The sequence below is a fragment of the Balaenoptera physalus genome (assembly GCF_965194825.1).
Source record: "Balaenoptera physalus genome assembly, chromosome: 16".
Lineage (NCBI taxonomy): Eukaryota > Metazoa > Chordata > Mammalia > Artiodactyla > Balaenopteridae > Balaenoptera > Balaenoptera physalus.
The window spans coordinates 71,029,232-71,051,074 of record NC_138898.1 but is presented as its reverse complement, the minus strand read 5'-3'; the positions used below and the strand labels follow the sequence as shown (position 1 = coordinate 71,051,074).

Sequence of the window (21,843 nt, the reverse complement as noted above, 5' to 3'; positions counted from 1 at the left end):
GATCTGCTTCTCCCCCACTCTCCAGTCATGGGATTGGGGTTGGGGATCCACCCCCAGGTAACGGGGTGTGTCACATGACCCCACTGAGCCAATCACAGCACTGGGCACCTGGCCATAGCCATTGGCTCAGAGATGGGCATATGACTCAAGTCAAACCACTACGGCCGGGGCTTCCCTGGTGGCGCAGTGGTTAAGAATCTGCCTGCCAATGCAGGGCACACAGGTTCGAGCCCTGGTCTGGGAAGATCCCACATGCCGCGGAGCAACCGGGCTCGTGAGCCACAATTACTGAACCTACGCGTCTGGAGCCTGTGCTCCGCAACAAGAGAGGCTGCGATAGTGAGAGGCCCGCGCACCGCGATGAAGAGTGGCCCCCGCTTGCCTCAACTGGAGAAAGCCCTCGCACAGAAACGAAGACCCAACACAGCCTAAATAAATAAATAAATAAATAAAAACTTTAAAATGACTAATACTCCCTAAAAAAAAAAAAAAAAAAAAACCCACTATGGCCTAATCTCAGGTAAGCCTGGGGCTTTAGCTTGAGCAACTGGAAGAGAAGGTCAGTCCTTTCCTGCAGGATGTTAATCTGAGACAGGGGTTGAGGCCACCAGAGAACAAAGCTGACTTTTGGTGAAGAGCAGAACAAGAGATGAAGAGAAAAATGAACAGTGATGACATCATTTGAGATTCTGAATCCAGACATGCCTGGGACTCACAGATACAGAAACCAACGTCGTGGGGACAGGGATAAAGGGAGGGGCAAGTTAAGATATATGAGCTACTATGTATAAAATAAATAAGCAACAAGGATATATTTATAGCACAGGGAATTACAGCCATTATCTTGTAATAACTTTTAATAGCGTATAATCTGTAAAAACACTGAATCACTATGCTGTACACCTGAACCTACTATAATATTGTAAATCAGCTATACATCAATTAAAAAAAAAAGTTGGTGAAAATAAAAGAAACAAAAACCAAAGCTCAGCGTAGTGCCCGAGACACGGCGTTCTGCGGTCCCAGGGCCCAGTTTGAATCCTGGCTCCCCAACTAGGAGCCTGAAACAACAGACTCCATGGGGCAGGCTGGGACTTCCTTGAGTCTTTACCTGCACAGTGCCTGGCACTGAGCAGGGTTCATAAAGTGCTAATAAAATACCTTTCCAGGCTGAGTTTCATTAATTTGCTGCCGGTGGGCAGGGTAACAAAGTGCGACATCAGGAGTTACTAAGTCAAGCCTCCAGCTAAGAGTTCAGGTCAGTGACTTATTAACATATATACCCCCAGGATGTGGTGGGAGCTCATGAATAAACATTTATTAAAACTATTTCAAGAAATAATACAATTCATGTCAGAGAAAAAGGACTGATTTACAGATGTCCCCACCCAAGAACCAGTCCCCATTCACGACCAAGTTCTCACTTCCCTGCCCCTGCACCCTAAGGACACTCTTTCTGGAATGCCTCTCCCACCTGCTGCCAAACCCCTGTTCCCTTCAAAATCCAGCTCAAATTTTTACCCCCTCCGGAAAGCCTTCTCTGGGTGGTTTCCTGTCTGTAAAACAGGGGACAGCTAACCCCTGGAGTTGTTAGTGAGATCAGGCCCATGGTGCCTGACAGAGAATTGTCCTCAAAAGCACCAGCTGCTATTATGCTCTGACCATACCCCACTCCCCAATTCCTAAGTCACTTCCCTCCTCCCAGGCCCTCCATAAGCATTTCCGTCATACCCAGAGACCCAACAGTCTATGTCGTGGGCAGAATAATGCCCCTCCAAAGATGCCCACATCGTAGTTCCCAAAGCCTGTGAATACGTTCCCTTATGTGGCAAAAGCGACTTTGCAGGTGTGATTAAGGATCTTGAAATGGGACAGTATCCTGGATTATCCAGTGAGTCTTTATAAAAAGGAGGCAGGAGGGTCAGAGTCAGAGGAAGAGGTGGGACGATGGAAGCAGGGGTCATAGAGAAATTTTGAAGATGCTATGCAGCTGGCCTTGAAGACGGAGGAAGGGGCCACAAGTCAAGGAATGCAGGTGGCCTACAGAAACTGGAAAAGCATGGCAACAGATTTTCCCTACAGCCTTCTGAAAGAACATGGCCCTGCTGACACCTTGGCTTTTGAACTTCTCATCTCCAGAACCATAAGAAAAGAAGTTTGTATTGTTTTAAGCCACTAAGTCTGTGGTAATTTGTTACAGTGGCCATAGGAAACACGTATAGTCTAGAACAGTGGGGTAATTTTGCCCCCTCAGGGGACACTTGGCAATGTCTGGAGACACCTTTGGCTGTCACATCTCTGGGAGTGCAACAGGCATCTAGTGGGTAGAGGCCAGGGTCGCTGCCAAACATCCTACAATGCACAGCACAGCCCCCACAACAAAGAACTGTCCAGCCGAACTGTCAATAGTGCTGAGGCTGAGAAACCCTGTTCTAGAATGACTCTGGTGGATTCCAAGGAGACTTCCCCCAATCCACCCTCCCTCATCTCCTCTTTCAAAACACATCTCCACGCATACCAGAGACAGAGAAATTAGCTTACTCACTGATGAGAACAGCAACCCGCAGCTGGACCCAGAGAGACAAGTCAACATTCACTCTGCTAAAGCTCATCGTTGCAATTCACTGTCCTTCATTCATATAAAACTGTTAAGGTGCAGAGGCTACTTTACTGTTTTAAAAATCAGAAAAATACATTTTAGAATACAAAGCACAATAATATAGTTACAGCTTCAATTAACAAGATGCACAAGAGGGCTTGAATTTTAATTTTTAATCGTTTGCACCCTTCTCATGTTCCCAGGATACTCTGTCCTCCTGATGGGTCAGATCAGAGAGACAAGTGTGTCTCACTTCTCAGGGCAACCCTGTGTTTACACAGCCTCTCGGTGGCCAGACCACGTGAGCGTCTGGAACAAAAGGGGCCGTGTCTTAGTCCTTCTAGCTACCAGCCCAGAGCACAATGCCTGGCACACACTAGGTTCCCTGTAAATGCAGGCTGCATGAATGAATGACTAACTGAACAAAAGTGGGCAATTTCTGCGGGTATAATGAGCATTGTAGGCATGGAGGAATGGAGGGGCTATCGGGTTAGAACTACAAGGCATCTGGGGGTTACTTAGCCCAGAGACGCAGCTGAGATCCCGAGTGGGAATGCCTGGGTCATGGGGAGGCCCTCAAAAAGCAGCCAAGACCAGGATCGGGCCCAACAAGTCTTTTGGGATGAACAGATCTGTGTTCAAGTCCCGGCTCTGCCACTAGCTGAGTGACGTTGGGCAAATTACCTAACCTCTCTGAACCTCAGCTTCCTCATCTATAAAATTCACTCATCCACCAAAGTGGGGCAGAGGGAGCAAGGTGAAGAAGAGGTGAGAGAACTGGTCTGTGGCATAGAAGCTAGCTGTCCACTATGGATTTGTTCTCCCCTGCCCAAATCCTTTTCCGTCTAAGTGGGGCCATGTGACTACATTTGAGCCAATGGGATGTGGACAGAAGTAACCTGCACTGCTTTCAGGCCCTCCCATCCCCAAGGCCCATTTCCCATGACTTGGTCAGCCTCCCCTCCACTGCAATCCCACCCTGAGACATGTAGCCCAGAACAGATTCATAGCATTTCAGCACCACTTATAAAGCTCTTGCTCCATCACTCCTCTCGGCTCCTTGGAGGACAAGCGTTGCCCCCTCCCTTGGCTCGCCCACACTGTGCCATCTGCTTGGCACATGCTCTAGCCTGCTCTCCCTACCTGTCCCCTGGCCAACTCTCCTCATCCCTCAGGTCTCAGGTTAGATAGATGTCACCTCCTCCAGGAAGCCTCCCCTGAACCCCAGGAAGTACGCACCATTGGCTCCATCCTACAGGTGAGGAAACTGAGGAACAGAGAAGTTAAGTGACTTGCCCCAAATCACATGGCTAGAAGGTGGGGGAGGTGGGTCTGAAGCCAGTGCAGGTCTATCCAGGGCTTCACTCAGCCATCACTTGCTAAACCACTTTTAAAGTGTGATCCTGGGACCACTAGCAGCAGGAGCAGCCTCACCTGAAAACTTGTCACATGTGCAAATTCTGGGGCCCCACTCCAGTCCTGCTAAAGAAAACTCTGGGGGTGGGCCCAGCAAGCCATGTTTAAACAAGCCCTCCAGGTGATACCAATGTTCACTAAAGTTCAAGAACCACTGGCGGAGAGAATGTTCTGCAGCTGAGCCTCCTGCCTTTCAGCCACTCCCTGTGGGGTCCTTGCCAGGTCTAGACAGCAGCACAGCTGGAGAATGGAACAATGACCGCCCTCTGACTTTCCAGCCCTCTGAAATGCTTCTCTGGGTGTTCCACAGCCCTGGGACTTTGGGGACCCAGAGAATGTCATCTTCTACTTCATCATCAGCCTGTTAGTGACTCACTCCTTCCTTCGTTTGAAGCCTTCTTCTTGTGCCCATCAGCCTTGCCTGCAAGAGTTTAATCCAAGCTACTTTTATCCTGTGGTGGTCACTATAACCACTTTCTTCTAGAACATTCTCAGTTCACGGGGGTTAAGTCTGCAGCTTCTTGGTCAGCAAAACTGATCTCCCCAACGCAAAAATGTTTATTTTTGAATCAGTCCAGCCAGCCACTATTACTTTGAATGCAATCCTGATCATCAACTTTTCCTGTATCAGCTTTAGGAATAGGACCAGAAAGAGTAAATCCTAGAGAATGAGTTTGAACAAATCCAAGTTTCTGCTGCTGACCCTCAGCTTTCTTCCACACTGCTCTCAGTGTCCTGGCACCTGGATGCCAATCCTGCCAAAGACTGGACAAGACTTCTTTGGGGCATCTGACCAGTGTGAGAAAAAAGGCCTAAAGTTACCCTTCCCCTGTGGAACAGCCCAGTTAGATCACCCTGAGGCGAAGGCCACAGCCAACAAGCCTCTCTCTTATCCAAAGACCTTCCAAAGAGCTTCCTGGAGCCCCATACTCTTCAGTGGACAGCCACAGACCACCAGAGAGGGGGAAAGGAGAGGCTCTGCTCCACAGTCATTCAGAGGCCCAGGCTCCTTCCAGCTTGTGGCTCTGTTCTTCTCCAGGCCCTCAGAGTCCTCTCAACTCTGCTGGTAAATGAGGAAAGTGGGGAGCTTTTTAGGGTCCAAGCTTGAGGGGGGCACACACTATTTCTGCTCACATTCCATCAGCCAAAACTCAGTCATGTGGCCCACCAAACTGTAAGGGAGCCTAGGAAATACATCCAGCTGATACCGCAAGAAGCAGAGGACATGGCCATCTCTGCCACATAATTCATTAAAAATGTTTTAAAATCATATCAGTTATATATCCTTAGTAGTCAGCCAGAAAGTACTGTTCTGTCACCAAAAGCACACACACACACACAAAAAACCCACTGCAAATCATAGAACGTACACAAGTGATCATATGTAAACTGAAACCATTTCAAGGGATGGTCAGGCCCTGACTTCCTGCTTCCCCACCCCCTGCAAAAGATAACAACTTGGGACCCCAGCCGACACCCCCTCTTTAAGAAGAACAGGAGAGGAGGGAGGATGGCAATCTCAACCATGTTACATCTAATTTCCCATCATCAAGCAGCTTTATTGTATTTGCTGAATAAATGCATTGACCAAACAATGACTGTAAGGTGCTGTAGAAGCCACAGAGAAGGAAGACGCCTGCCAAACTCTATCTCCTAAACCCTACCTCCTACCACTGGCATCCTTTCCATCACCTCCTCCAGGAAGCCTTCTCCAATAACCCTTCCCTCCCCCCCACCCCCCCGAGTGGGCATTATCAGCTCCCACCTGCTTGCTCTGTATTCCCAAACTTAGTCCATCTTGCTTATAAGTATCTGCCGTTAGACCACTCTGGACCTGTCTCCTCTGTAAAATCAGAGGGGTAGACAATTTCCTGGCTGAGCGGCCCCAAGGCAGGCAGCTTCCACGGCCGAGGACCCAGAAGTCAGGCTCCCATAGAGCGTCCCCACAAGGCAGACTGAGCAGCGCCCCCCTGCCAGCAGCCCATCTGTCTCACGCGGGGCGCAGCTGGGCCGGTTTCCCGCAATCCCCCAGGCGTGTGCGGCGAATCTAGGCCGGGACTCACCCGGGAGGCCCCCGCCCCGCCACACGCATATCAACGCCCGGCCCCTTGGCGCACAGGTCCACGGAGCCTGCCAACACCCGAACTCCTGCAGTCAACAATGCAGCAAGGGCGCGTCTACACGGTCCTCGAGGTTCCCGGAACTTGGGCCTCTCGTTCAGGGGCCGGGGTGGGGGATGCGGGCCCTGCAGGGGAAGAAAGGCAGCGCTGCCCCCACCCTCTGCGGGCCTCCAGGCGCCGCGGGCGGAGGCCCCCAAGCTGCCTCTCCCCGACCGTCACGTGCCAAGTATTTTACCAATAGACACTGCCGATAATCTGCACGACTCCCCCATTTTACAGAAGCAAACACGGAAACCCAAAGAGCTTAACCCCCACGCTCTCCTTCCGCCTGGGGCCCCACTTCCAAGCCCCAGACCCTCCGCGCTCCGGGCGCCGGCTGCACCGGGGAGCATAGGCTTGCAGCGCCGGATCCCGGCCCCCCAGGCCAACCGCCGCCCCACCTACCTGCCTCGGGCGGAGAGGCACGGCAGCCGCTACCTACGGCCGCGAGGATCCAGAGGAGCTGGCAGAGGCTCGAGGCCCGGTGCTCCAGGGTGCAGGGCGGGCGGGCCCCCCGAGAGTGCCGGGGAGCGGCGAGCGGGGCGCGCGGGCTGGCGCTCCGGGGAGGCAGCGGCGGCCGCCGGAATGTTCCCGGGGCGCGAGGGGCGCGCGGAGCCGCTGGAACGATCCCGGGGCGCTGGGGGCGCGTTCCAAGGGCAAGGGCGCCGGCGACCGTCGGCTGGGCTGGGGCAGCTGCAGCGCGCGGCGTTCGGGCGGCGGATCCGGACACTCGCCGAGCTGGGGCTGTGGCTGGGACAGGAGACTGCGGGCAGGGGCGGGGCCGCGGGCGGGCGGGCGGGCGTAAGCTCGGCGCGGCGCTCACGTGGCCGCGGGCAATGACCATCACCGCTCCTGCAGCCGCCGCGTGGATCTCCTGGCCCTGCGTCTGCGGCTCCCGAGCCTGCTGAATACACAGCGTCCGGATCTAACGCGTGGGGCCGGCCTGGCACCTACCAGCGAAGGGGGCGCCCTCCCAGCGGGTAATTTGAGAGGGGGCAGCTAACCCCTCCCTCGCCCACCGCACCTTCCCATTCTCCATCCTATGCCCGCCTAGTTCCTGTATTTGAGTCCTTTCCAAAATCAGTAGTGATCGGATCTCATTGTACGTCTCTATGCATAACCTTGCAATATTTTTATAAGAAATTGCTTTTTTTTTTTTTTCTGATTTCTGCTTTGTGAAAACAGGCACTTATGACTGTGGCAATTATTTGTGTAATTATTTGTCTAATACGTTGCTGTATTCCTAACTCAGCGCACAGCCTGGCACATAGTTAAGTGCTTTAATAAATACCTGTAAAATAAATGACTAAATATGGAAGGTATAAAGAAGAAAAGGAAATAAAACTAATGATAAGTACTGTGAACACGTTCATATTATATTCTTCCAGATATTTTTTCTAGTGAAATTTTAGAAATTTCACAACTCTTATTTTAGAAATAAAAGTAAGGGACTTACCTGGCAGTCAGTGCGGTGTGGCCAAAAAAAATAAAAATAAAAGATATAAGTGATAACAGTAATATTTATCAAGCGATTTATCTCATTCCATCTTCACACCAACGCTAGTAGCTCTACTTCACAGATCATAACACTGAGGCTTATAGAGATACACTTGCCCAGAAGGTTTCCAAGGTGGCTCCTTCCTCTTGGCAAAGGGCATCTATCTATATTACAGGGCTCCTGCTGGTTTGGGGTCTGCTGAGTTACTCTGTGTAGTAAAAAAGGGGAGAGGAATTTGAAGGACCCCCACAGGTGAGAGGAGCGGAGGAGCCAGGCAGGAGCTGCCAGGGGCCGTGGGAAGGATGAGGACGGGAAAGGCTTCCAGTAGGGCGATGTCTAGCGGGGGCTGTTTAAATAGTTCGTGGTGGGGTTTGTGACCTAACCACTTACCTATGCCCCAAAGAGTTCTTCAGTGAAAGCCTCCTTGGACTGGAATGGTGTACGTGACCAAGTTCTCCCATGGAACTGGAGGGAGGGCTGAGTGTCCAGGTGAGCCCCAGGCAAACACAGAGAAACAGGTGTGTGCAGGCAGGCCAGAGACAGACACAGTTATCTGGGTATGCATATGGGAATATATACATTTTTCCTAACAAGAGTGGACTCATCTATTTCTCCTTTCTACTCAACACTAGGTTGTAAACATGTTTCTGTGGTCAAGGGCCACCTGTCATTTGTAATGCCTTCTTTGGTGAGCCTTTTTGGGGTTGTGGTAAAAGCTGATATTTACAGGGCATTTTTTTTTGTGTCAGGTACTGTGGTAACTGCTTTACAGACATTATCTCTTTTAATTCTCATCACAACCCTCTTACTGTCCTCACTTCATACACAGAAAGACTGAGGCCGGTTAAGTGACTCTCCCAAATTTACATAGTAAGTTGCAGAATTTGACCCAGGTCTAGGTATATACTGACCCCTTTAATGTCCTGTCTGTAAGCCTTGCCTCTTCAGTTTTTGTGGCCCCTAAAAATTCAGATCCCGTTGGGAGAGTGAAGTCCTTCAGCTTACCAGCTGCAATGGCCCCTGCAGGGAGAAGGTTCAAGTTTATGTGGCTTGGGGAGTGGGTGACATTCAGGCGGCATCTCATAAGGTGGTGAGGGGAATGAAAAAAAAGAAATGGTCCTGAAACCCATCATTGAGTGTTTTAACTTTTTGGCCTCAGTACTACAAGTTTCAGAAAATATCAATACAAGATCTAGAAGATATAATCATCTTGGTTTGAAGTATTGGCTCCTTTAGTCACCTTGAGAAAACTCCTCTGGCTTTTGGCAAAAAACAAAATTGCACCTGAAATTTTGACCGTGGGAAAGTTGGGCAAGGACAAAGAGTCTGAGCTAGTCTGTCCAAGCCCAAAGCCAGACCAAAAAAAAAAAAAAGACTGTTCTACTTATAGCTCTGTGACCCTGCGCAAGTTATTTAGCTTCTCTTTTCCTCTTTAATCTCTTCTGTGCATGAGCATCTTGATTTGTCTTCAAGGAACCAGTCCACCCTATTCTCAGTTCATGAAAACCGCCCTCCCCACTCTCCTGGCTCTAAGATTGGACATATGATTAGACCTGGCCAATCAGCATATTCCATCCCTTTTGCCCCATTCATTGGTTCTGGGATGAGTATGTAACCCAAGCCAAGCCAATGAGATACTAATCTGGGTCTTTTATAGAAAGCATTTAAAAAGAGAATCTCTTGGAAGCAACCTAAATGTCTATCAGCAGATGAATGGATAAAGAAGATGTGGTATACATATATACATATGTGTGTGTGTGTGTACATATATATATAATGGAATATTACTCAGCCATAAAAAAGAATGAAATAACACCATTTGCAGCAACATGGATGGACCTAGAGATTATAGTACTAAGTGAAGTAAGTCAGACAGAGAAAGACAAACATCATATGATATCACTTATATGTGGAATCTAAAAAAAAATGATAGAAATGAACTTATTTACAAAACAGAAATATACTCACAGACATAGAAAACAAACTTAAGGTTACCAAAGGGGAAAGGGGGGAAGGGAAAAATTAGGAATTTGGGATTAAAAGATACACACTACTATATATAAAATAGATAAACAACAAGGACCTACTGTATAGCACACAGAACTATATTCAGCATCTTGTAATAACCTATAATGGAAAAGAATCAGAAAAATAATATATATGTATATGTGTAACTGAATCACTTTGTGTGCACTTTCTGTAACAGTTGTGTTAGTTTCAGGTGTGCAGCAAAGGTATATATATATATATATATATTTTTTTTTTCTTTCTCACATTCTTTTCCATTATAATATTTACAAAATATAGAGAGCTCTTATAACTCAAATAATAAAAAGATAACTCAATTTCAAAATGGGCTAAAGATTTGAACAGACACTTCTCCAAAGAAGATATATAAATGGCCAATAAGCACATGAAAAAGATACTCAGCATTATTAGTCATTAGAAAAATGCAAATCAAAACTACATCCACTAGGATGGCTATGATCAAAAGTCAGATAATAACAAGTATTGGCAAGGGTGTGGAGAAATTGGAACACTCATACACTGCCAGCAGGAATGGAAAATGGAAAACAGTTTGGTGGTTTCTCAAAAAATTAAACATGGGGTTACCATACAACCTAGCAATCCCACTCCCAGGTATATATCCAAGAGAAATGAACACATGTCTGCACAAAAACATATGCACAAATGTTCATAGCAGCATTATTCATAATAGGCAAAAGGTGAAAAAAACCCAAATATCCATCAACTGATAAATGGATAATTAAAATGTGTTATACCCATACAATGGAATATTACTCAGCAATAAAAAGGAATGAAGCACTGATAAATGCTAAAACATGGATAAACCCTAAAAACAGTATGCTAAGTGAAAGGAGCCAGACACAAAAGGCAACAGATTATATGATTTCATTTATATGAAATGTCCAGAATAGGGAAATCCTTAGAGACAGTAGATTAGTGGTGGCCCACAGCTAGGAAGGGAGTCTGGGGGGAATGGAGAGTGACTACTAAAGGTACGGTATTCCTTTTTGGGGGGATGAAGATATTCTAAAATTGATTGTGAGGAGGGCTGCACAATTCTGTGAATATACTAAAAAACAATGAACTATACACTTTAAAGGGGTGTCTTGTATGGTACGTGAATTAAATCACGATAAAGCTGTTACCCTCAGAAAAGGGCTCCTGGCATCCTCACGGTACTTCAGGGTGTGGCAGCAGAAGAGAGATCACCAGGAATGGTGCTCTAGCCCAATCTAGGTATGTGGCTTCTCCCAACTTCCAGGGATGGGTGTAATCCTGCCACGGGCTCAGGGAGGGTTGGAGAACTGCTCTAGACACACATGCCATGGGAATGAAATGCTTCCCAAGCGCTAGCTGCTCGGATTCCCTGTCCACAGGAGGCCGTGTCTGTGGGAGTTTAAGGCAGTTTTAGGTTCACAGCAGAACTGAGTGGAAGGTTTGGAGATTTCCCATATCCTTCCTGCCTCCACACAAGAATAGCCTCCCCCATGATCAACATCTCACACCAGAGTAGTGCATGTGTTACAATTAATAACGAACCTACACTGACACATCATAATCACCTAGAGTCCACAGTTTATATTAAAGTTCACTCTTGGTGGTGTACATTCTGTGGGTTTGGCCTAATTTATAATAATATGCATCAACTGTTACAGTAACATACACAGCAGTTCCACTACCCTAAAAATCCTGTGTTTCACCTGTTCATCCCCTGCATCCCCCTCCATCCCTGGGAACCACAGTGGGATGTTTTTAAGCAGAAGCTTTAAAAAAAGTCCTTGAAAGTCCTCCTTGGCTCCTTGGCTCAGGAGGTCCAGGGCCTACTGGGCACAAAGCCAACACAGGGCCATTCAATGACCCACCTGTAGCTACAGAAAGACTCACAGAAGCAATGAAATGACCACTCTTCTGTCTTTTGGATAGTGTCTTTCTTCCTTTCTCTTGCACAAGGCAAACCCCAGGATTAGGGTGGGGCATGTGTGGGCCTCTAGTTGCCCCTACGTCTGCATAGGGAAAGATCTGGAAGGATACAGCTAAACTGTTACTCATTATAATGAGTTGTGGGATTCAGCTGTGAAGGAGGAAGGTGGTGAAGAAGAGAACTCCCTTTAACTTTATACAGAAGATTTGACATTTGAAAAATAATTTACAAAGAGCATGCATTACATTATATTTCAAATCTAAAAAGACAAAAAAGCACCTTCCTTTACCAAAGTGTTGACAGAGCTTAACTGGGAGGAGAAATTAAAGGTGATTTTAGTCTCTTATTTGTGCTTTTCTTTCTTAGCTTGGAGTTTCAACAAGGAACACGTATTTATTATTTTAGCAAAAGTTATTTTTAACTGTTACTTAAAAAAAAAAAGAAAAGAAAAGAACAAAAACTAAACAGAGCCCAGTTGCCCTGGTTTCTGTAGCCTCCCCACCCTTGCCTGCCTGGGCCTAGGTTTTGCATAGGAACTGCCCTCCCAGCCTCAACCTTAAGGCATAAATCACTAGGAAAGCCGAGTCAGCCCTACTGCAGAAGTCTGCAGGGAGACAGGCCTGCTCGCTGGAGCAGATGAGCTCATGGCCTTGCTTCCACTGGATTTTTGTCCTGGTGAAGCACCTCTGTCATGCTAGTTCTGAGCAGCTCTGCTTCTCCCGGAAGACCTGATTTTTGCCTGATCTGGCCTAGTAGGTGTTGGATAAATGTTTACTTGAATTAAATTATTAGAGACAGAGAGAGTTGGGAGGGGAAGGGTCACATTACAGAGTCCAAACTCATACTACTCGTCGCACGACAGGCCAATAAATTGAGAGACGAGGTATTGGGGCAAGGAATAGCAACTTTATTTGGAAAGCCAGCAGACTGAGAAGGTGGTGGACTGGTGTCCCAAAGAACCATCTTCCCCAAGTTAGAATTCAGGCTTTTATATTAAAAGGGGAGGGGGTGTGGTTAGTTGTTGTAAACTTCTTGGTGCTGGAATACTTTGTTCTCTCAGCTGTCCACGTAGGTCAGGTCACGATGTTCCTGTAAACCTCCAACAAGACAAATGTTCTTTTCTGTTCTGCAACTTTTTCTCTCTGTATGAATGGAGAAGTGTTAAATTTAAAGGTTAGAGCCTTGAGAAGGGAGTATCCTGTATGTTTCAGACTACAGGCAACAATCTTTCACAAAAGGTGCAGTGCCAGCATGACTAAGCACAGGCAACAGAGCACAAAGGTTAGAGCTAAAGGAATAGATTCAATATGGAGTCAGGTTTGTTTTTCTCTGTTACAGTTGCTGCTAGCAAACGGTGCAACTACTGGAGAATGCTTTGAGTCATTTGTTGGGGGGATGACTCAAAGAGATCTCTGCTTCCTTCTTGTGGCCGCAGGGGGTGATCTTTCAGAAGAGCTGAATACAATTAATTCTCGGTGGCAGGAAATGGAAGTTTGTTATGTATTTATTGATATGTACTTGCTCTGAATTTACTGCATTTTGTTTCTATTTTATTTTTTTTTAACAAGGAAAACCACCATTTTGGTTCCCAAGTTTTATTCAAGAACTCACACAAAATATTCCAGATAACTGAGTTTTAATCATCTTCCTCCTCTTCTTCATCTTGATTAATCTGGAAGTAACGCAATTCGTAACTCTCTTTGCTGTTAGCAACTACGCGTAACCAATCAAGTAGATTATTCTCCAAATATTTTTTGGTGAGGTATTTCGAATACCTTTTGGAAAAAGGCACCTCAGAGGTTACAGTAGTCTTGCTTTTGCTTCTTTCGGTTGTTACAACCCCTCCACCAGGATTCCCAGCTTTTCCGTTCACTTTGATTCTCTCCTGAAGAAATTGCTCAAAATTGGCAGCATCTATGATTCCATCTTCTATAGGGTGGGTACAGTCAAGGGTAAACTTCGGGACCTGCTTTTATTTTGCTCCCCTTCGCCACAAACTTTTTCACGGGCGCCATGGAGGCAGCGAAGGCAGAAAGGGCTACTGCATTTTAAAACACACTGAAATAGTCTACACAGAAGAACACTGGGTTTTGGGAGGCTAGGGAATGCTGGCTCTGCCTGGGGGTAGCTAACACAAGTTACTTTGCCAATCTGAGCCTCAGTTTCCCCCTCTGTAAAAAGTAGATAAGAGTGATGATTGACGGAGCCTACACAAGGCAAGGATCTGTAAAAACGTTCAATGATTTTCCTTCCTGGACCCATGATTTTTACATCGCGGTGGCAGGGGCCGGCCATGGGGCCACCCGAAGCTGCAGAGGTTCTCTGAAGTAGGGCTAGAGAGTCCAAACAGGATGGGGACTCGGCCGGCTCCGCGCAAACCCGGGTTCCCGGCGGGACCCGCAGCCCAGCCAGGAGCAAGCGGCAGCGCGACACTGCCCCCACGTGGCCGTAGGCAGTATGCCACGCTCGCGAAAAATCAAATGCAAACATACATGACGATTGAATATTAATATTAACAATTGGGAACTTTGTTTTCCTTCTCAATGCTGCGTCCCGACTGAACTTACTACTGCCGATTACAAGAGCACTTTGACTCCAAAGCCCAGGAGGAAGCCAGGGGTTAAGATGCTGTTAACTGGCGCGGTAAGCGTCAGGCTGATATCGGGCATGCGTAAACAGATGAGGGCGGGGCTTAGAGAACGTGAGGCGCCGCGTCACTAGACTAATATAGTAAGAACGGAATAGTTTGCGAGCGGGCGGTAGCGTGGCCGAGTGGTCTAAGGCGCTGGATTTAGGCTCCAGTCATTTCGATGGCGTGGGTTCGAATCCCACCGCTGCCACACCTCAAGGGGTCTCACTTTTCCATTCTTTAACTTATATATCCTCTCCCAATTACTCTTCACTTTTTCTGCCTTCTGACGTTTTTTTTCCCCCACAGTAGAAAATCCCCAGAGGGATCCTTCATTTCATTCACTTTCTCCTTATACAGGAATTTCAACCTGTAAAAGTTATTTCTTCCAGTTCAGCCTTTTTTTTTTTTTTAATGGAATGGGGAAGGGAGGGGAAAAGGAAACTGCAGGACAAGCCACCTCACTCCCTAGCCTAGTACACAAACCCACCAATCCCGCTACCTTAAAAAAGGAAAACAAAAACGTCTCCCTATTTCCATGGGAAAGCATCCTGAGATACCTTGAAAAGCTCTCAACAGTCTGTCTGCGCCTTTAATTTAATGCTTCAAGGCCTGAGGCCACCGGGAGTGGGCCCCTTTACCTCCCAAGGACAAAGATTAGGTGGAGGTGATTTTAATCAAGACGTCAGTTAGGAAGGGTCCCTTTCTGGCCTGCTCTGTGTCAGCGGAGAGCCCAGGCTGACTCCATAAATCCCTGTTGGTAGGAACTGTGTCAGGTGACTTTATGGGGGGTCTGGGGTATCAGGAGCCCTGCCCCGCCCAGGTGTATCAGCCTTGAGGTCCCAGCTTCATTAATCCACTTCCTACTTGGTTTTGGTGCTTGTTTATTTACTCATTCAACAACCATTTATGAAGGGCCTACTATGTGCCAGAAATCAAGATCAACCTGAGGCTACAGAGCAAAACAGCAGACATGTCTTGGCCCTCATAGAGTTCACAGCCACTGTAATTTCTTTAATTATACCTGTGAGGAGTGTCATGCAGAATGCGGAAGCTGACCCAGGGACAACGGAAAAAGTGACGTTTAGCTTGGACTTGAAATTGAGAGATTAGCTAGTGAAGGTGGGAGAAGGGAGTTCCAGGAAGAGGGAACAGCATGTGGAAAATCCTAGAGGCAAAGGAGAGCCTGGCGAGTCTGAGATGCTGGGAAGGTAATTCAGGGCAGCTGGACAGAGAGCAGCTGGTCAAATGGCTAGAGATGAGACTGAAGTGTTAGGCAAGGAGGGCCATGAATGCCAAGTTAAGGCTTTGAACTTGGCCCTGAGGGCATGGGAAACCATCAAAAGGTTTTAAGCCGAGGGTGGCATGTTCCAATTTTGGATGTTCCCTCTGGCAGTAGGAATAAGAGGTTCCATTCAAAGCCTACTGTAGTTGTCTAGGAGAAAGGAGAGTGGCTTGTACCATGGTTGTGACAGTGTGTTGGACAGGGAGACGTTTTGGAGGTGGATCTGACAGAACTCAATGACGAAGACATGAAAAAGAAGAACGCATCGAAAGTGATGACCAGGTTTTGGGCTTGAGCCACTGGATGGCTGGCGGTGCCTCTCGTCTCCCTAGGAGGGAACACAGGACGAAGAGGACGTTTGTGGAAAAGATGATTTCAGTTTGATCCACACTGAGTTTGAGATTTAGGACATGGGGTTGAGTAGACAGGACATAGAAGTCTGGAGGCCAAGAGAACACTCTGAGCAATTGATACAGATTTGGGAGGCACTGGAGATTGAGGTCATGGGAATGGATGAACTTGCCCAGGACAAGCATGCAGAGGAAGTAGAGGGACCAAGATGGAGTCCTGAGGACCATCATCCTAAAGGGAATGCAATGGAAGAGAAGCCAGTGAAGGAGATAAAGAAGGACTGGTCAGAGACTCAAGTGGAAGACAGGTGTGTTGTCATATAGATTGTTGTCAAGAAGATTATGGCAAGAAGGAGGGAGTAGCCAACTATGTTGAAGAGACTGGGCAAAATAAAGACTGAAAAATATTCTTTGGTTTTATGATTTATGGACAAGGTCACTGATGACCTTGATTAAAACCATTTTGGTGTGAGTTGAAGAGAAGAAATGGAAACATAAGTGTGGACATCTCATCACGAAATTTGATGAGTGATGGTAGCAGTAGCGGGAGGGGGAATGGGGAGTCAAGAGAAATATTTTTAAGATGAGAGACCGGATGGTGTTTTAGACGCCTGGCACTGGGTCTACAAAGGGGAATAGCTTCATCACTCATAATGGAAAGTTTATGAATTCGCCTTACTGGTCCATTCTGACTGGCTATTTCACCTTGAGCTGCCCACAGTAATGACTCTGTTTTCTGCATTTATAATGCTTCTGCTTAGTGTCTCCAAGAAAGCTAGGACCTCTTCCTACTTGCTGTCTCAAAATTAGAACACTCCCTAACACTATACACAAAAATAAACTCAAAACAGATTAAAGACCTAAATGTAAGGCCGCATACTATAAAACCCTTAGCGGAAGACATAGGCAGAACACTCTCTGACATAAATTGCAGCAAGATCTTTTTAAATTCACCTCCTAGAGTAATGAAAATAAAAATAAACAAATGGGAACTAATTAAACTTAAAAGCCCTTGCACAGCAAAGGAAACCATAAACAAGACAAAAAGACAACCTACAGAATGGGAGAAAATAGTTGCAAACAAAACAACTGACAAGGGATTAATCTCCAAAATATAAAAACAGCTCACACAGCTCAATATCAAAAAAACAAACAACCCAATCAAAAAATGGGCAGAATATCTAAATAGACATTTCTCCAAAGAAGACATACAGATGGCCAAAAAGCACATGAAGAGATGCTTAACATCACTAATTATTAGAGAAATGCAAATCACAACTACAATGAGCTATCACCTCACACCAGTCAGAATGGCCATCATCAAAAAATCCACAAACAATGAATGCTGGAGAGGGTGTGGAAAAAAGGGAATTCTCCTGCACTGTTGGTGGGAATGTAAATTGGTACAGCCACTATGGATAACAGTATGGAGGTTCCTTAAAAAACTAAAAATAGAGCTACCATATGATCCAGCAATCCCACTCCTGGGCATATATCTGGAGAAAACCATAATTTGAAAAGATACATGCACCCCAATGTTCATTGCAGCACAATTTACAATAGCCAGGACATGGAAGCAACCTAATGTCCATAGACAGAGGAATGGATAAAGAAGATATGGTACATATATGCAATGGAATATTACTCAGTCATAAAAAAGAACGAAAGAATGCCATTTGCAGCAACATGGATAGACCTAGAGATTGTCATACTGAGTGAAGTAAGTCAGAGAAAGACAAATATCATATGCTATCACTAATATGTGGAATCTAAAAAATGTACACATGAACTTATTTACAAAACAGAAACAGAGTCACGAATGTAGAAAACAAACTTATGGTTACCAGGAGGGAAAGGGCGGGGATAAATTGGGAGATTGGGATTGACATATACACAGTACTATATATAAAATAGATAACTAATAAGGACCTATGCATAGCACAGGCAACTCTACTCAATACTCTGTAATGACCTATATAGGAAAGGAACCTAAAAAAGCATGGATACATGTATATGTATAACTGAGTCACTTTGCTGTACACCTGAAACTAACTCAACACGGTAAATCAACTATTTCCAATAAAAATTTAAAATAAAATATCTATGAGAAGGTATACAAGAAAAAAAAAAAGAACCTCACGGAGGGTGGGTTATCTGGGCAGCCTCTAAAACCCTCATGGGCACTTGGTTCCTCTGTTGAGTGAAAGTGCCACCTCCTTTCCCACTGGGTAAAGACACTTGAGGGGAAGGAAGCTTTCTGGCATAGTGACCCATGCTGCCCCCATGCCCAGGGTTTAGACAGTCTACTTTCAGGGGAAGAGGTGACTTAGAGAAATCCAGAGAACAAAGAAATTGATTTTGCTTTTGGGTTTCACAAGCTGAGGTTCGGCAGTAGACAAAAGATCTAGAAGATTATGTGAACGGTGAAAACCTGTTTTCCCTGCCCTAAGAACAGATTTCTCAGGATTGGTAGAGAAAGTCAGAGGAGAAGGTGAGTTTACATGCAAGCATGTTACTGAGAAGAAAGAAAGCCCCAAATGGCCTGAGGTTTGTGGATCTGAGACTGAGAAAGATCCCAGAGCTCAACCCAAGCACTGACGTGGCTAAGGTGCAGAAAAGCAGAAATAACCATGTGTCATGTTTAGGCCAGTGGGCCTTGGGCAGGTCCTCCAAATTACCCCGCCTGTAGAGAAGTGACCCCCACCCTCCTCTACTCTTTGAAGTTAGGCAATCCCAGTTTCTTCATTTATAAAATAAGAATAATAAGCCCTATGTAAGGGTGGGCCTGAGAATTAAGTAAGAGCACACAGATGAAAGCTCTTTCAAACTGTCAAGCATTAAACATAAAGGATAAAGCATAAACAAAGCATAAAGATTATTGAGCTTTTAAAAATTATATACACACATGCAAATTCAACATAGCAAACAGGAGCACACATTTTTGAACTGCTTCACGAACTTTCTTAATTGTTCAGCAGAGGACATACTGCTAATGCCCACGCCGGGAGATGGACATGTTGGCCCTAACTAACACATTTGCTCCTCCCCGTCACAGATTTCTTTAGGCTTGTGACGGTTTTCTTCTCTGCTAGGATCCATAGTTTTATCAGCCAATTCCACGTGTGCATATTATGATATATACACAGACGTATTTACCCACTAATATTTTGGTATTCACAATTGATACCAAGATGATAAGGAGGCGCTGTTTCTGTGGAGAGCAGCGCTGGATTAAGAAATTTTGTGATTTAAACATTAAAGATTACGGTGATCACTACTGGCCCCCTCATTAACAAATTGAAGCAATAGTAAAACAAAATATATGACCAACTAATTTCTAATAATTCCCATTATTACTATATTGGTACTTTTTAGAGAGATCCAATTCTTTAAAAAGGGTTTTTTTTTTTTTTTTTGAGATTTGAGACGATCTCAGGACAAGCACAGAGAAGCTCGGGCAGCGAGGAGGGTCCGTGTCCCTAGAGAGGTAGCAGCAGCCAGCGAAAACTTGCAAACGTCAGCCCAGCCTGCACGAGCGGCTGCAGCTAGGCCCCTAGGAGGTGTGACTGGAGGGAGGGGAGCCAGACGGGAGGGGATGGGGCTAAGGCTGAATCACAAACAGGAGAGGAGAGGGACCGACCAAGAGAGATGAGCAAGTCTAGTTACCAACGGAGAAACCAAGGCGAGGGCTCAGGCGTTCGGCTAGAGCCAGAAACGGGGCGTACCAGAGCAGGGGAGAACGCGGCGGCGGGCCAGGCCTGGGCAGGGGCGGGGAGAAGGCCTGGAAGGCGGAGCAGGCTGTGAAGATAGGACCTTCTCGTAGGCATCCCGGCCAGGTCAGAGGGAGACCAAGGCCGGAGGGAGGGGCAGGGGCGTGGCCAGGGCTCAAGAGGCGGGGCAGGGGCACGTCGAAACCCAGAGGGCGGGACAGGGGCGGGGTTAGAACGCCGGAATATCCAAGCGGAAGACCTGCTGGGCAGATCCAAGCCCAGAGGGTGGGGCAGGGACAAGCCCAGGACTCAAGCGAGCGCCCAAGTCCGGAGGGCCGAGCAGGGTCTGGTCCAAGTCCTGAAGGCGAAGCAGGGGCAGGGACAGGCCGGCGACGATGGTCAGACGACGAACGGCCGCGGGCCTAGGAAGTGCAGGGCCAGCACGAGCAGGCCAAGGAGCAGCAGCAGCCCGAGCAGCAGCCGCAGGAGCGTCCGCGCTGTGGAGCCGCGGGTTCCCCGGCCCGTCGACTGCACGTATCGCTCCACGGCGTCCGCGAAGCTGAACTTGTCGGGCACGTAGCCAAGCTGAGCGCGGGCCTTAGCGATCTGGAAGGTGTGCGTCACGGCCACGCTGCGCACCTGCGGGGAGAGGCGGGGCAGCCGAGGGACGGGACTAGTGGGCGTGGGGAGCAACCTCTACCATGTTTCACTCGGATGAGAGAGGGTGGGGATTTCCCTTCCGTCGCACAAAGATTTAAAAGAACCTCTATGCTGGATCTTGCGTCTGCGACGCCCTCATCGGGGAAGACTTCCTGTCTCTCTTCCACCTCCATTTTCCTCAAGGGGGCCGCCTCCAGGATACACTTTCTGCATCTCCCCACCCTACTGAACTCAGTCCCCCAAAAGTAAAGGCTCCACCTCTGCACTCCCCTTCCCCGGCCCTAGCACGATTCCGGGGCTCAGGAGGCCCTTGATACATTACGCCTGTGGCCTGAGTGCAGCTATCCGGAAAACTGTCTCCAGGAAACATCCTTGACTTTTCAGCCCACAGCCCCAGATGGAGTCTGGGCAGGCAGGCTCCAGGGTGCAGGCTTCACGCCCTGGCTGATTAACTGAGCTTCCCTAAGAGAGGAATTCAATTATGCATGAGTGATTACTCTCTCCAGGGTTTGAAGCTGCGTTTCCTGATGCCAGATGGCCTGGGTCCCACAGGCTTCAAAGGTAGTGCTGACAACAACAATTACTGAATAAGTACTCTGTGCCTGTCATGGGCTAAATTCTTTCTAGGCCATATCTCATTTAATCTTCTTAAGTGGTAATACCACCATCTCCTCTTTTGAAAATTGAAGATCAGAGAGGTTAAGTGACTTGCCCAGGGTCACACAGAGGAGCCAAACTCTAGCCCATGCCCTTCCCTGCTATGCTAGGATTGAGAAGATACCCTCCCACCTGACTCATTTCTTCACCTTTTGTTCCTCAGCTGGACACTGGGAAGGAGTCCACTAGCTGCTGGATTCTGCTGTGGCCCTGAAACAGCCCTTGGGGTCAAGCCCCTGGTCTTGGATGCTTGAGTGAGGAGAGAGGGAGAGGGGCCAGTTCTTGTCCTTTTTTGCCTCAGCTAGTAAGTTCAGGGCTTTGGCGGGTACAGCTGTGAACTAGATAGGCAGGGTCCTGGGACACAGCATTCTCAGATCTCAGGCTTAGATGTCACCTCCTTTGGGAAGCCTCCCTAACTTCCTCAGAATTGGCTTAGGTGCCCCTTCTGTGTACTCTGAAGTTCCTCATTATTTCCCCCAGTATAGCCCTTGCTGGGCTGTCTTCCCCTTTGGGCTGTGAGCTCACCGTTAAATGAGATCATAATCTTTTTGCCCTTCCTAACTTAGCAAAGCATCAGAGACAATCGAATGAGAGAGTGGACTGGAAGGATTTTGCAAATAACACCAAACACCACGTGTTGCTTTACTCTTTACAATCTGCATTAAAACATCCTCTCTTTTAAACTGTATGTGCGAATAGAAAGCAAGGACTGTCTTGCCTCCACTCCTCAGCACAGTGCCTGGCATACATTAGGTGCTCAATACATGTCAAATGAATGAAAAAAGGCTATGAAGTCAAACTAGAGGGCTAGTTGGTGTGTCATAGACTGACCAGAAGAGGGCGCCCGAGCTACAGTGCCCAGAAACTTCCCAGCTAACTAGGGATCCTTTGCCCCCCGAGTTGAACAAGGAGACCCACAAGTGAGTGGAGA

At 47.2% G+C, this 21,843-nt stretch overlaps 3 protein-coding genes and 1 pseudogene across 5 annotated transcripts in view; 1 reads left to right on the top strand and 3 right to left on the bottom strand.

Moving 5' to 3' along the window:
- Nucleotides 1-6,952, bottom strand: part of EEF2K (eukaryotic elongation factor 2 kinase) — a 61,749-nt gene extending 54,797 nt beyond the window's left edge. The window contains exon 1 of one of the 2 annotated variants that reach the window (XM_082431018.1): nt 6,580-6,952. The gene's annotated coding sequence lies outside the window, so the exon portion shown is untranslated. The remainder of the gene's footprint in view (nt 1-6,579) is intronic. The other variant, XM_082431019.1, reaches the window with a different exon arrangement.
- Nucleotides 1-21,843, top strand: part of PDZD9 (PDZ domain containing 9) — a 365,894-nt gene that overhangs the window by 185,467 nt on the left and 158,584 nt on the right. The gene's annotated exons all lie outside the window — the stretch shown is intronic.
- SDR42E2 (short chain dehydrogenase/reductase family 42E, member 2) overlaps nt 12,506-21,843 on the bottom strand; it is a 29,653-nt gene continuing 20,315 nt past the window's right edge. Inside the window, exons 12-13 of the mRNA XM_082431153.1 lie at nt 19,552-20,234; nt 12,506-12,763 (exon numbers count right to left, since the gene is read on the bottom strand). Of these exons, the coding sequence (XP_082287279.1) occupies nt 19,995-20,234 (240 nt within the window). The 3' untranslated portion in view covers nt 12,506-12,763; nt 19,552-19,994. The remainder of the gene's footprint in view (nt 12,764-19,551; nt 20,235-21,843) is intronic.
- On the bottom strand, nt 12,770-16,861 carry LOC309645668 (large ribosomal subunit protein eL22 pseudogene; annotated as a pseudogene). The gene has a single exon. The product of its transcript is annotated as a large ribosomal subunit protein eL22 pseudogene (transcript).